General features: G+C 52.0%; 1 protein-coding gene across 5 annotated transcripts in view; it reads left to right on the top strand.

Annotated features, from left to right (window-relative positions):
- Positions 1 to 1900: 1900 nt before the first annotated feature.
- PRAG1 (PEAK1 related, kinase-activating pseudokinase 1) overlaps positions 1901 to 15372 on the top strand; it is a 48429-nt gene continuing 34957 nt past the window's right edge. The window contains exons 1-3 of one of the 5 annotated variants that reach the window (XM_086380752.1): positions 1901 to 2053; positions 7018 to 7437; positions 9231 to 11065. In XM_086380752.1, the coding sequence (XP_086236878.1) occupies positions 7108 to 7437; positions 9231 to 11065 (2165 nt within the window). In that variant the 5' untranslated portion in view covers positions 1901 to 2053; positions 7018 to 7107. Of the gene's footprint in view, positions 2054 to 2290; positions 2559 to 2603; positions 3184 to 7017; positions 7438 to 9230; positions 11066 to 15372 lie in introns of those variants that run through there. The other 4 variants (XM_086380751.1, XM_086380748.1, XM_086380749.1 and 1 more) reach the window with 4 other exon arrangements.

Genomic DNA, 15372 nt, shown 5'->3' with positions numbered 1-15372 from the left:
AATGCAGGAGATTCAAGAGATGCGAGTTCGATCGCTGGGTGAGGAAGGTCCCCTGGAGTAGAAAATGGCAACCCACTTCAGTATTCTTGTCTAGGAAATCCCATGGACTGAGGAGCCTGGTGGGCTGTAGTCCAGGGGGTTACAGAGTCAGACATGACTGAGCACACACACGCACACCTTCTAACAGAACTGCAAGCACCTTCTGATGTTATTTTTATATTTCTCCAGCAACGACCACTTTGTCCCTATCTGCTTTTCACCACCTTCCCCTCCTGGTTTCTCTGTAAACGAGTGGGACTGACCCTTCAATTTTGCTGGCTGCTGATGGAGCCTAAACTGAGTTTTCCATGTTTGTTCAAATGGTTTCCCATCATTTTGAGAAGAAAGAAAAACAGAGCTGGATGACCAGTACTAGGGGAGGGTAGTATGGCAGAGTGGAACTGCCCATCGGAGGAGCCAGACTGCCCTTGGTTCCAATCCCAGGACCAAGGCATGTCAGCCCATGGGTCCTGGCAAATCATGTGGCCCTGTGCACCTTAGTCCTCTCTGTGAAATGGGGATGATGTCCCTCTCATGGGGTTGCTTGGCATAGGGTAGGTATTTGACAAATGTTGGTTATACTTCACTAAACCTTAACCCCCCAGTTCTATTCATACTCAGGAGAAATTAGTGACATTGGAGCAAAGGAAGGTTTTGTTTATTTTTTAATATCCCTGCTAACATTCTCCATTTCTTACACAGAAGCCAAATCTCAAATACATGTCTTCTCCCCACCCTCACCCCACCTGCCCTGCCATGTCAATGCCAGATCACTAGGTAAGCCCAGGAATCTCAAGGAGAACCAGCCTCCTCATCTGGGCTGGGTGGAGGCTCACAAGCGAATCCTGATGGGCTCCCTGGAGGAGGAGGACCACTGCCTCTCTGGGGAGGAGGAAGGAGCACCCAGAAAGCCACAGGTGTTCTTCGAGGTCTTTTCTTCCTATTCCATTCCCCAATTTCTCCCTACCAGGCAGGCACAAGGTGGTGACCTGGACGCCGGTTCCCTGAAGAAACACCCAGGTCAAGGTTCAAGCCTGTTGCAGGCGGCAGGAGGAAGGGAGAGGACTGACTGTGTCATAGGCTGTCATACTCTCTGTTAAAGGATTTCTAGCTCTAGGACTATCTCGAACTCATTCTATCCCGGTGAATGAGTCACTTAACCGGAAACGGTGTAAACACAGGTGTTAATACTGGCCTAAGAAGCCCTGGCTCTCCGAGCTTGGAGGAAGACCAGCTCTTCCTACAACAACCCTTGCCTTCCACTTCCAGAAAACTGAAGTTCAAGGGGTTACACCAGGTGCCTGAGGCCTCAGTCGAGGGACTGAGGACTCCCAGTCAGGCTGGGTGGTGCGTCAGCCTCCTTCTACCCGCAACAAGTCATTGACAATTTCAGGGCCCACGCAACTTTCGGGACGCGTCTGGGTTCCTGATTTCATCATTCCCCTGCGCACCCCCAGATCTGGGGCTGTACCCTCCACCGCCTCTCCCTCGTCCTCTCCGGGTCTCGCAGAGCAGGCTGGACGAAGGGATGCAGGACACCTACATACCTACGCGCACGTTATGGGAAAGGGAAGGCTGCAGACACCGAAACTCGTCCCTGCAGAGCCCCGCGGGGCCATCCTTGGAGAAGGGTGCAAAGGGGCGCTCGCTCCCGGGTCGGACGGCGCCAAGTCTCGGGCTGGGGGCGGAGCCTCCGTCGGGAGCCGGAGGGAGGGGCGGGGCGGGGATCGCCAGGAGGCGTCGGGGGCCGGGGAGCGAGCCCGCCGGCTGGGGGCGCGGGGCGGCGGCCCGGACCGCGGAGGTGCGGCGGGGCCCGGCGGGCGGCGCCACCGGAGGCGGGAGGGGGCGGAGCCGCGCTCGCAGCTGCCACCCGGCCGCCGGGCCCGGGCAGAAGACGCCGCCCGCGGCTGGGCACGCACCGCGCGCACACTCTCCAAACAATGCTCCGAGGCGCCCAGCAGGGCGCCTGGCGGCTCGGAGACCCGCGGCGAGGCCGGGGGAGCGCGGCCCCGAGGTGAGCCCGCGGCGCCTTCTCCCAAGTCGGCCTCTTTTTTTGTCTGGCAAACGTGGCCGCAGAGGGGAGCTCCGGGGGAGCGCGGCGATTGTGGAGCAGGCGACCCCCGTCGGCGTCCCCCGGGGGTGACAGGCGGTCGCTGGAGGAGGGTGGAGCGTTCGGACCGCGTGCGCCCTGGGTCGCGCCCGAGGTGGAAGCGCCGAGCCCGCGCTGGGGGGTGGAGGGGTGGGGGGAAAGGACCGGGGAGCCAGAGGTATGTTTTCGATTCATTCGAGAATCGCGCTCTTTCGGAAGGGGAAACTTTCCTCGAGTTCCGGCAGCGGAACCGACTGCTCTGGTCTCACTGGTCTGGCTGCTGGACTTGGGGCAGGAGACCGGAGCGCTTTGGGGATTGCTATTGTGGAGACTGCCGTTCCGCGGCTGCAGGATTGTCACAGGAACAGAGAGGGAGAGACCGCTCGGCGGCTCGGATCGGGACCCCGGGCGTGATGCTTTGGGACGCCAGGTTAGTAGCTGCCTCTTAGGCAGCCCGCAGTTGGATGCCAGCCTGGGGGTCTCCGGGGGGAACTAGACGATACCTTCTTCCTGAGCGGTGGCGGAGCCCTCTGAGAGGCTACCGTGGGCACGTTGTTAACCTTTGCTTGTGTTGCCTCCTCCCCCGCCACAGACACACAAAATAGAATCACTCTCACACACACACACACACACACACACAGAAAATAGAATCTGTCCACTTTCCGGTCCTCAGTGAGAACGCGAGGAGGCAGGGCCGGCTGACTGTGTATTTCTCTCAGGTGAAGCTCAGCCAGCGAGCACATGGCTTTGCAGAGCCCACAGCAAAGCCCAAAGGTCTAGGAGGGAGGAGTTTTGCAGGGCATCCAGCCCAGAGTCAGGTTTGGAAGGCGCTATTGATCACTGGCCTGAAAAACCCCTTCCCCTTTTGAGCCGGAAATTTGACAGGAAGCACTGGGGAATTCTGCGGTTATTTCGCTATCTTGGGGTCTTGTGGAATGCGGGTATCTTCCTTACTGGTTTAGATTGTAGTGGGTCTAACCCACAAAAACCACATTCCTGCTGCTGAGATTAGATTACATAGCGCTGGAGAAGGAAAAAAGAAAATAAAAAGTTGGGTGAGTAGCATGGTGCGTGTGGGTGGTGGGGGGAGGCAGGAGGTAAGGCCGTTACTTACTCCTTTGTGCCTGGGCAACCCCTGTCAATGGAGTGTTGAAATCCAGACAAAGTTCCATAAATATACCTCTTTTGCATTCATTTAATTGTAACTAAATGTATTTAATTGTAAAAAATAGATAAATTTTTTTTTAGATGACTGTTTTCTGGAATTCTCTCACTTCAGGGTAAGGCATGAGCAACTTTCAGTGCAAGTGTGAAGGGCATTTGGAGCCCAGAGATTTGATTTTGTGGATCTGGTCACCATTGTTTGGATTCTTTTTCCTGTGATGTGGGGGTGTATCTGACAGCTTTGGTCTTGCACGTTTTAGCCACAACTTTGGTGCAGAAGTTTGCAGAGGCAAAGATATTTTATCATGACTTGGATCAGAAAGAATGCTGAGATCTTTTTCTAATCTTACACTGCTGCCTCCCACTGAAATGGGGGAATTTGCATAATTCTGAGGGCTGCCTGCCCTTGGAGGTAAGGAATGTGGGCTGGGAAGGTGCCATTCCCAGGCGGTGGAGAGCTGGCACCGCGAGGCAGGCAACGCTCATGCTTGGTGAGCGCCACTTGAGTTTTTCCACTGTCTTTTGACTTAAAATAAATAGATAGTTCCAAGCCCAGAACCTCTCCAGACAGAAAAGATCTTTTCTGGCTTGATGTAGTGATAAATTCTGTTTGCTGTGACTGAGGAACCAGTTTTAACAGGATGTGTAGTGAGTCAGTGATGGTAAGGAGCCCAAGGCTTCATTTCATTCTGTACCCATCTTCATTCTTTTTCCCTGAAAAACGTTTTCCAGTCTCTGAGGGGTTGGCGTGGTGAAAGTTGTACCCACCGTCGGAGAATTTCAGAGCTGAGGATGGGAGTGAGGAGGGTGTTCAGGAACTGGTGAGGGGTTCTGAAGGAAGCTTCCTGAATGTTGGTAATCCAACCAGAAGTCCCAGGGCTCGAGTGGGCCATCTGCTCACAGGAGGGGACCTCTGGCACCAAGCAACCATGACACGTTTGGGTCGGTTATCTGAGCAGGAAATGATGTATGGCCACCCCACATGGCTTTCTTTGCCCCACCTCTGTGGATGCCTCACTCCTCAGACAGCCCAGCCCTGTGAGGAGCTGCAGGAAGGAGGTGAGCCCACTCAGACCCGATTCCCAAGCTCTCTCCCTCCATCCTGTCTGGCGTGCGGAAGCCTCTGCCTGCAGTAGAGGGGGCCAGGATTCCCAGGGAAGGACCTCTCCCCACCTCAGGGCAAGGGTATGGAGCTTTGCCTTATTGAACAACAAAATACCTCCTCTACTTTTTCCTCTTTCCAAAATCTTCCCTGGCGTGGGATTGTGAGAGAAAGAAAGACCCTTGCTTTCATCCTCTGCTTGTTGAAGCTTAGTGACCTCTTCTGGGGAACTTGGCAAGGAACAAACCTGCCACTTGGGTATATTTATAGGAGGAGAAGAACCCAACTTGTAATCATCTTGATGCAGAAGAACCTAACAATGGTCACGAAAGACAGATACTTGTTTTTATTTCAGAGAGTTCATTTAGCTTAAAGATACAGTGGGCTTCCTGGTTAGTTTTGGAGGGAAAAAGAGGCCCAATGTAGCTTCAGCTCTCATTGAATAGATACCCCAGTCTGCGAGTGTGGGAGACCAGAAAGAGAGCTCTTCCCATAGAGATTCTGGAATGATCTTTGGGGCTCCTGGCTCATTCCACCTGGTTAGTCTTGTTGATGGTAGGGAGAGCAGCAACCTCAGAGCCAGTTCTCACGGGAGGAAAGGGGAAAGCAGACCCTGGGGCCAAACCCTCTCTATTTAATGAGTCTATTCACTGTAGATTCTTCAGGATGATTTTCTCCTGAACACTGTTTAAGTGAGGAAAGGAGAGGAAAAAGCAGCAAACAGATAATGGCAAGCGACTCAGTGTAACATGTGAGGTGATGACATGAGGGGCTGCCAGCAAAGTTGGCTTCTCTCTGAGGAACCCCTGAGCACTCTGCGCCTGTGGACATGCTTCAGTTTATGTTCTTGGGTTTGTTTTCCCATCTGTAAAATGGACGTGACAGCTACCTGACGGGTCTTATTCGGGTGAACTGGTTAAAGTCTGCAATCCTTCGAGTTTTCTCCCCTCAGTGGTGAATTTACTGAGTGAATTCTGTGGTGCAGACTCTCCGCCTTCAGTTTTACTCTCAGAGGAATTAAACTCTTTCAGCAAGCTGACTGCCTCCCCTCCAGGGTTCTCAGTCGTGTTGTTGTTCAGTCGTGTCCTACTCTTTGCGACCCCATGGACTGCAGCACACCAGACTTCCCTGTCCATCACCAACTCCCGGAATTTGCTCAAACTCAGGTCCATTGAGTTGGTGAGGTGATGCCATCCAACCATCTCATCCTCTGTCATCCCCTTCTCTTCCTGCCTTCAATCTTTCCCAGCATCAGGGTCTTTTCCAGTGTCGACTCTTTGTGTCAGGTAGCCCAAGTATTGGAGCTTCAGCTTCAGCATCAGTCCATCCAAAGAATATTCAGGACTGATTTCCTTTAGGATTCCTTAGGGTTCTCATAGGGAAAATCATTGTGAGCAATGACTCTTCTAGTACAGTCTACTGTACAACTACTTCTAGTAAGTCTATCCAGACCTAGACCACAGGGCTGACAGGACCATGAATCTCTCTTTCTGTTTCCCCCAGGCCTGAAGCTCTAGGTCTACTGATCTCACTAAGCCCTGGGCTGAATAAGGCATATTAAGTAAAGGGGTTGGAGAATTCCCAAGATGTCAGACCTCCCAACCAGGACCCCCAGGGGAGCAGCTGGGACCACACCCCTCCACTTTCTCACCCCTTCTGTCTCCACCTCCTCACAAGTATGTGTTGCAGTGTTGATCTCAGAGCCCAGGCTTGCCTCCCCTTTCATATCATTCTCGGTTAAAAACTGTGGCTTATTTTCCAGAAGCCACGATTTCTACCTGCTGTCCTGTTTGGAAGTTCTCATTTCTCTGGGGCCAAGTCCCAGGCTCTAGACCCCATAGCAGCAGGGGATGCACAGATCAGTCACAAGCTTCTCATCTGCAGCCCTGTGTGATTTCTTCCAGTGAACTGCCCCCAGAACTTGCAGGTGCTCAGGATTTTAGGGGACTGAAGTATCTTTTACACTCTATACTCATGCACCAGGGGCTTCCCTGGTGGCTTAAGTGGTATAGAATCTTCCTGCAGTGTGGGAGACCCGGGTTCAATCCCTGGGTCAGGAAGATCCCCTGGAGAAGAAAATGGCACCCCACTCTAGTATTCTTGTCTAAAGAATCCCATGGACAGAGGAGCCTGGTGGGCTACAGTCCATGGAGTCACAAAGAGTTAGACACAGCTGAGCAACTCACACACCCACACCCACACATGCAACAGAGCTGTGTTTAGATTTTACATCTTTTTAAGGCCACCCCACTAGAAAGCCTCATGACAAGTGGGTGAGGGCCTTGGAATAAATAGAATAGTCATCTTCACCTCTTTTCTTCTTCCCCTTCTGCTCTGCAGTCATATCATCAGACTCTAATTGATCATGCCCCATCTTCCCCAGGGGCTCAGCGGTTGAAGAATCCGCCTGCAATGCAGGAGACCCAAGAGATGGGCATTTGATCCCTGGGTGGAGAAGATCCCTTGGAATAGGAAGTGGCAACCCACCCCAGTATTCTTGCCTGAAAAATCCCTTGCAGGCTACAGTTTATGGGGTCGCAAAGAGTTGGACAGGACTGAGCATACACTAAGGGATCCTCTGGCAGGGGAGATCTCTGACCAGGCAAGTGTTCTGCTTTTCCAGGAAGCTGCTCAGTGAGCCCTTTCCACCTTCCTGGAGACCACACCAGCAAGCCGAGTGCAAGATGAACCAGCACCCCATCTGCTGCTCAAGATGCTCGAGACCATTCCACTGAACCCCGAGAGCCCGAAGATGTCTGCGTGCAGCGACTTTGTGGAGCACATCTGGAAGCCCGGGTCCTGCAAAAACTGCTTCTGCCTGCGCAGCGACCATCAACTGGTGCCTGGCCGCCCCCAGCCCCGAGTTGGCTGCCTGCCCCCTCCGCCTCGCCTGCACCCCAGGCCGGAGAGCGACCGCCCGGAAGATGACGGCCTGAGCGGTTCGCCCTACTCCAAGCCCACCATTGCCGTGAAGCCCACCATGATGAGCTCTGAGGCCTCCGATGGGTGGACAGAGGCCGGCGTGAGTGCCGACGTCGCACAGGTGAGGCTGACTCAGCCCCATGGTATTTTTACAGGGGCTGCTCCTGTTGTAAGGCCGCGGTGACTGGCGGGCAGCCAGGGCGAGCTGTCCCGGCAGGACTCCTGTGGGATGGCTTCCCGGGCAGCTCGCCCTAGCCTGCTCCTTCCTGACTGCTGCCCTATCTTCTCTCTGTGCCCTCCTTTCTCTCAGTCCCTTCAGGCCAAGAACCATGAATGCGGTCCCTCCAAGTTTATTTGGAGATTGTATCAGGACACAGCCACTTAAATGAAGCATTTTTCTAAAAAGTTTAAAAAAAATTTTTCTTTAGAGATCATCTTAAATATATACAAAACTAGAAAGAATTGCTTAACAAACCGCATGCATCCACCACTCTGCCTCAAGAGCTTGAATAGTCATCAACTCATAATCACTCTCCTTCCATCTTTATCCCTGCCCCTACTCTCCTTTCCCTTCCTTTCCCCTAAAGCAAACCCCAGATATTGCATCATGATTGTACCTCCTTAAAAAATGAAGTCTTTATACAAAATATCATTATCACACTTAAAAATATCAGCAGTAGTTCCATGATATCATCCAATTCCCAGCCAGTGTTCATATTTCCAATTTGGAAGCTTGGATTTTTCCACCTTTGATCTGGGATTACTAAAGACAATTACATCCTTAGAGAGTAGACCATTCTGCTCATCCCCTACCCAACTCCCCCACCCCCTACCCCGCCATTGACCCTGACCAAGGTCTAATTATTTAGAGGGTGAAGCCTGCTGCCCCTAGACATGTCTTCTAAGAAGCTGCATGTCTAAAACATATTCTTAGGACTTCTTGTAACCTCTTTACCTGTTCTAGTTTTCTTAAACTATCACGGTGAGTAGGTCAGGAAGGCTTTGTGAGCTTATGTGAAATCAAAAGTCAGTTTTAAATCAAGGGAGGCTTGAATGAAGCAAGCCACCTCCTGGGGTTGCTCTCAGCTTCAAGTCCCCTGCAAAGCTGCTCCATTTTCCAGAAGCTGGTTACACTCATTCCCCAGGCCTTTCTCGGCACCTTCAACCTTCACAGATGTAAACCAGGAACTCTTTCTAGTTTGGATCATCTTGGAAAGGAGCCAGAGGCCGGCCCTGCCTTGAGGCTTCTTTGAAAGTCGGGGTAGGGGAGATTTTAGAGGGGAAGGAGGAGGGGACTGTGATTTCAGTGATGGGAATGACTAGCCTACATCACTGTCTCAGGCTCAACTAGTCCAGCCACTTAATGCAGGTTTGGGCTGAGGTCACTGCCTGTCACTGGGAGGATTGTGGCTCAGAGTGAGTGATGCAAGGGAACCAGGGCCCAGCTCAGAAGGCGCCCCTCACCCTCCTGCCCTCTAACCCCACCCCCAACCCAAGGTGTTTTTAAAAGCCTTATGACTTTGTTTTCTTCCTGCTGTGAAACCAGTTATCAAAAGACTAATGAACACTAAGCAAAAATAAAAACTCCAAACTCTTATTTTCAAAGCCCATGGGAGAATTCACCTCATCTAGCAGTTTCAAGGGAAAAGGCAAAAATTAGCATTTTTCCCCTCAGCCAAAAGAGTAACAGACATGGGCGGGAATTGCAGTGTCTGGGAAGACTGCCGGCTCCAGGGGAGCCCGGTGATGATGAGAAGGCCATGGGGAGATCAGAGGGTAGGCAGGCAGCCTGGCTCCTTAACTGTGGCTCGGAAGACGGTTTCCAGTGTCATGGCCCTGCCCTCTCACTTTCTCTCTCTTCCTTTTTTCTCTGGCAAGGTCTAATGTAAGTCTTTTAACCTTCGGGCTGTGTAGGTCATCTGGAGACGAGCCCCCGGCAAGCTCCCCCTCCCAAAGCAGGAAGACGGGCCAGTAGTTTATCTGGGCAGCTTTCGAGGCGTCCAGAAGCCTGCCGGGCCCTCGGGTCCCACAGACGGGGGTCACCCCCGCAGCCCCCCTGCCTATGCCATGGTCGGCCTGCATAGCCTAGAGCCCCGGGGGGACCGGAGTGCCGCCTTCCACCCGGTGAGCTTCCCCGACGAGAAGCTTGGACGAGACGATAAACCAGTGATCCCCTACCAAGAGCTAAACTCCCCGCAGGAGAGCTTCCGGCAGAAGCTGGCCGCCTTCTCTGGGATGACTTCCGGCTGCCTCAAGGGCCTGGGGCCCTACCCGTCTGCTCAGCCCATGCGGGAGTCCCTGCCCTCGGAGGATGACAGCGATCAAAGGTGCTCACCCTCGGGGGACAGCGAAGGGGGAGAATACTGCTCCATCCTGGACTGCTGCCCCGGGAGCCCAGGCGCGGAGGACGCCGCCCGAGCCGGCGGTTCCCGACACAGACAGGGCGGCAGGGACTGCTCGGCAGCCTGCTGGGAGCCGCGGGTGTGTGCCAGGCCACCTGAGGAGGAGAAGCGGGCTTTGAGTTTTCCCAGGGACTGCTGCAGCCAGGGCCCGACCGAGAGCCCGCCCCGCCTGGGCCCCAAAAAGCAGTCCCTCGCTTCAGAGGCTGCCAGCTCTTCGGATGGCCTCTCCTGTGGGAGCGCCAATAGCCGCGCCAGCAGTCCCCTGGCCCCCCATCCTGAGAGCGATTACTGCTCCCTCAGGAAGGAGCCTGGGCTGGGGAAGCAGCAGGACTCCGGCTGCCACGGCGTGGCCTCCAGCAGGCGCCTTGGGCAGACTGGGGAGACCCAGCCCCCCGCCCACTCCAGGGAGGCTGCTCAGTCTGAACCCATCTATGCTGAGAGTACCAAGAGGAAGAAGGCCGTTCCAGTGCCTTCCAGGCCACAGGCCAAGGCAGAACAGGGGGCAGGCACTCCGGGCCAGGCCCAGGTGCGGACAGTTAACACCTGGGCTCAGAAAGCCGCATCTGGCTGGGGCCAGGTCAGGGAAGGCCCGGATGCGGCCCCCCAGATGGCGGCCACCATCACAGTCATGGCCGCCCACCCAGAAGAGGACCACCGGACAATCTACCTGAGCAGCCCAGACTCCTCTGTGGGGGTGCAGTGGCCACGCGGGCCCCCGAGCCAGCAGGCTCCTGAGGCAGGCGGAGAGGAGCCTTCAGCTGGGCAGGGGCTCGGCTCCAGGGAGAGCCGGCATCGCAGTGCCAGCGAGACCACGGCTAAGGGGAGACCTGCCATCCCCCCCAAGATGTCCAGGAGCAGCCCTGGAGGGTCCCCGGTATCCCCCTCCGCCTACCCACTGTCCGACCTCAGTGAAGGGAACTCAGGCACCCCTGGGCCCCAGCCTCCATCCAAGGGCCCCGCTGACCCCGCTTCTTCCTGCCGGGCCAATGGCATCCCCTCCAGTGACTCTGCCAGGGGCCCCCCGCCTGCCACCAGTACGTCAGCCTTGGAGCAGAGGCGGCCCCGGCCCCAGGCCGGTGCCTGGAGTCGCCAGTGCCGGATTGAGGAGGAGGATGAGGTGGAGCAGGACTTGCTGAGTCAAAGTTGGGGGAGAGAGGTGGAAAATGGCCCCTTGGACCCGGCCAGCTCCTCCGCCTGGCACCATCTTCGCCCCACAGATGGCTCCTCTGGGCAGAACAGCAAAGCTGGGACTGGGATGAGCAAGTCGGCCTCATTTGCCTTTGAGTTCCCCAAGGACAGAAGCGGGATTGAGACGTTCTCTCCTCCTCCGCCACCTCCAAAGTCACGGTAAGTATGACTGTGTGTGCATGCAGCTTGGTGTCGGGGTGGGCCTGGAGTGGGTGTTCGTCCGGCAAGACGGCGTCTTCCAGAAACCAAGGTCTTTGCTGCCTGCACCAAGACATCAGGCCAAGGTTTGGGGCCTGTAGGCACGTGTGCCTTGGTGTGAATTTCTCCTCGGCGCTCAGCACACAAACCTAGGAGCAGTGCCCTGCTTGGGATTGGCTGTTGGGAAGGTGTCTTTCTGAGAAGCACTGAGAGGCTGTCACTCTTGGCTGGTACCCATCCTCTTATCATTGGGTGTCCTTGTTTTCTCCATTTCTCTGAAGTGTCTTCAGCAGGCTTCCCCCCACCCAAATCCTGAAGTTCCTGATTTATTTAAACATGCAGAAGAAGGCTCCAGGAGGCTATGCTGCAGAATCTTGTGAGGCAAAGAGATGGGCAGGCAAAGGAGCAATGCCAGTGTGCTCCATAAATTGTAACCATGATGGTGATTAGACTTTGGGGGCAAAAGCAGGTTGTAGGAGGCACTGCACATGTTTTCGAACTCTCAGATGTGGGTTTTTAAAGAAAAAAAAACACACACACATATATATATATATAGTTTCACGGTAGCACGCTGAAACTCACAGCTTTCTCACTGTTTTCTCCTGCCAGTTAAAAGTTCCTCTCAAAGGCCTGAGAAAAATAAATCCTTTTTCTTTTTTTGAAGTATTGAGTTGTGCATGGAATTTAGATTCTGAGGTGGGGAGGGGGAAGGTGGGGGATGGCCCTCAATTAGAGCAAAACCGATTCCTCTCAGGGAAAGGAACAGCCTGCTGTTTTTCAAAAGATGACAGCCCTTCCGAACATTTTGTTTAGTCGTGTCATCTCCAGTGGTTCTGTTTCAGCTCATGTGCCTCCAGGTTGATGTCAGAAGCAGGGGATTGACCACAGAGGGAAGCAGCTGTGACACTTGACTTTGAACATCAAGGCGTCTCAGGCTGCGATGCGTCCTAACGTGGGCTTTTTCTGGGACCACTGCTTTGTTCTGGTGTTGAGTTGGCCTCCTGCCATGCGTAGTAGATAGCCATCCTCCAGCTCTTTGGAGGAGCACAGACTCTGGCTACGGTTTTTGCTCACTGACTGAATGGGGGGTTCCTCAGCTCAGAAGAGCTCCCACTTTATACAGCACTTACTATGGGCCAGGCATGGAGCTAAGGGACTTAGACATATTAACTCATTTGATGCTCAGAGCAGATCTAGGAAGTAGGAATTACCATCCCCAATTACAGATGACAAAACAGAGAGAGAGCTGAGTAACCTGTGCCAGGGTGACACGGCATACTTGGCAGGCTGCCTCCATATTATGTGCTTCCAAACACCTTAGACACATCAGGAGGAGGAGTGGGCAGGGCATTCAGATAAAACATGGGCATCATGTCTGTCTGCCTCAGGCCTGGAGGGCTTAGTGGGAAGCACGGGCTTTGGAGCCAGAAAACTGAGTTCATGTTGCGTCTGTCTCACCTACATGTTAAGTGATCTCGAGCAAGCTACTCACTGTGACAGAGCAACTTCAAGTTCCTCTCCAAAATGGGCTAATAATAACAATACATTTGTAACATCCTGTTGTTGAAAGGCTCAAATGGATGAACAGAATCTAATGCAGAGATTAATTCTGTAGATAAAAGCCACCCCGAGTTGTCAACAGTAGCAGGGGTACCCCCACCTTATAGAAGTGGGACTGGCCTGATCCGAGGAACACCACCTGAGCCTTGGAGAAGGAACTAAAACTTTCTTGGGTAAGAATCACAGGGTTTGGAATAATACCAGTCAACATAGCAATGTGACTCAAGTAGAATCTTTCGTTAGCATCTAGGGTGAGATCAGAGTTTTGAAGGCCAGTTTGTTAAAAAGCGAAACCATTGGATTATATACAATTCACACCAGGTGGGAATCTCAGAGGTTCTAGGTGCCAGCACTTTAAAAAAAAGAAAAGTTTTTATTTTCAGGACTTTGGGGAGAAAAATCTAGGAAATAAAATTAACTAACTTAAGAGAACACAGAAAAAAAGGAAAGAGCATCTGGTACTATTTAAAATAAATTGAACTAGTGTATATATATATATTCATTTGGGGAAGATTTTTCAAGCATTACCAGGATTCTCTTTTGAATCATCGCACATCTCCCATGAGGATATAAGAGGGCAGGCCCAGGACCATAAGTTCAGTTCAGTCACTCAGTTGTATCCAACTCTTTGCGACCCCATGGACTGTAGCATGCCAGGCCTCCCTGTCTGTCACCAACTACCGGAGTTCACTCAAACTCATGCCCATTGAGTCGGTGATGCCATCCAACCATTTCATCCTCTGTCGTCCCCTTCTCCTCCTGCGTTCAATCTTTCCCAGCATCAGGGTCTTTTCAAATGAGTCAGCTGTTCGCATCAGGTGGCCAAAAGTATTGGAATTTCAGGTTCAGCATCAGTCCTTCCAATGAATATTCAGGACTGATTTCCTTTAGAATGGACTGGTTGGATCTCCTTGCAGTCCAAGGGACTCTCAAGAGTCTTCTCCAACACCACAGTTCAAAAGCATCAATTCTTCATCGCTCAGCTTTCTTTGTAGTCCAGCTCTCACATCCATACCATAAACTGACATACCATAAACTGACTTTTGATTCTGGAACTTGGTACTGTACTTACTGAGGTGGGTGCCAGGAACCCACAGCCTTCAAACCTAGTCAGTCTGGGTGACGGCAAATCAGAGTATTGACCAGAGTATAGCCCATGGTTGATCCAGCACCACTCGTGGCTGTGACAGGCTCATGTCAGTTTTCCAAGATGGTAAAATGTTGGAAGGTCTTTGAGCAACATCCAAGGTTAACTTCTTCACATGGGTCATCTGTTCAATGGGTTTTATTTCTACGGCTCAACCTCACCTATGAACAAAGATAACAACTGTCATGATGGGTATGAGGTCCACTCAGGACTCCAGAGAGAGGGGCTGTTCCATACAGGGTAGTGTTACTTTTTACTAACAGGCACTTAAGCAGGTAAGTAAGTGCTTTCTCGGGCCACTATAGAACAAAGAAATCATATGCTGGCTTTCCTATGGTCCCATTTTACAAAACTGACCAACTTGGAGGGGGAAAAAAATAGATGTTGAGAGTGACCTGGCTTTCCTGTGGTCTCGTTTTGAATGTTTGGCAGTAGCTTTTCTGTTTTCTGAGATACTGTCCTCTGCAAACTCCCATCAGGGTTCCTGAGAAAACTCTTGCTGTAATACCATGTAGGATGAAGATTCTCAATACTCATTTAATGCCTGAAAGCCATGTAGAGGTGTTCAAGTACATGTTCAGCCTTCCTCCCAGGCAGGTGTGGAGGTCTGGGTCCTTTACCTGCTGCTGCCAAGGCAGCCTTCTACCTGTGTAAGCTCACACCTCCTCAACCTGACCAATCCCACTGAGTCTCTAGATCACCCCTGCTCCAATTTAGTGCAGGCTTAGAAGGTAAGGAGCAACAAATACTGCTGGTTAGAAAACAAAAACCCACAGGAAAGAGGTGTGCACTTCTTAGTTTAAATGTCACGTTCGAGACAAGGCAGTTCAATGAGAGCAGCCAATGCCTGGGGGAGTAATAAAATCAAATTTATTTCTGCCTTTTATTTCCTCACAGATGCAAACCTGGTTTTAAATGACTTATGGCTTTTCAGTGACAAGGTCAGTTAAGGGAAAATCATCTGATTAGTGCCAAACAGGCATTTCACAAAGAAACCCCAAAATAGGAATTAGGCTGGTAGACCTGAACTCAGAGGTGGAATTAGAAGACAACGGGTGAATGAGAACTAAGACAGGTTTATATGGTTTTAGTTTCCAGATGATCTGGCCCCAGATGAGACTAATCAAAAAGAAAGAAACATTTTCCCAAGAAAGTGAGGGATGACTTTGTTTTAAAGTTATCACTCATGCTTATAATTTTAACCCAATACTTACACTAAGTTCTCCTCCTCCTCTGCAAGGATTCTGGGGAGTAGAGGTTGAGTCTGTCCTACGCTTTTGTTCTTTCTTAATTCTTATCCTTCTCACTTGGCTTCTCAGCAGACAGGTGGTGATGGTGTCAGAGATGGAGGTCTTTTCTGCACACGAAAGTGGCCACATTGCTCCCCAGAGGAACCAAAAGAACTTATTGTATAATCTCTCAATCACACGCTCTCTTAGCATGACTTTGAGGATTGGAATTGGATAAGTGAAATGGGTCACTGTCTCTAGATCCTATATCCAATCTGATTAAATCTCTAGGGGCTTCCCTGGCAGTCCAGTGGTTAAGATTTCCCCTTCCA

The sequence above is a fragment of the Bos grunniens genome, chromosome 27 (assembly GCF_055505025.1).
Source record: "Bos grunniens cultivar Pamir isolate PY7600 chromosome 27, Bosgru_T2T1.0, whole genome shotgun sequence".
NCBI classification, from domain to species: Eukaryota; Metazoa; Chordata; class Mammalia; order Artiodactyla; family Bovidae; genus Bos; species Bos grunniens.
Note: the sequence above shows the minus strand (reverse complement) of the source record. Positions and strands in the feature narration are given on the sequence as shown.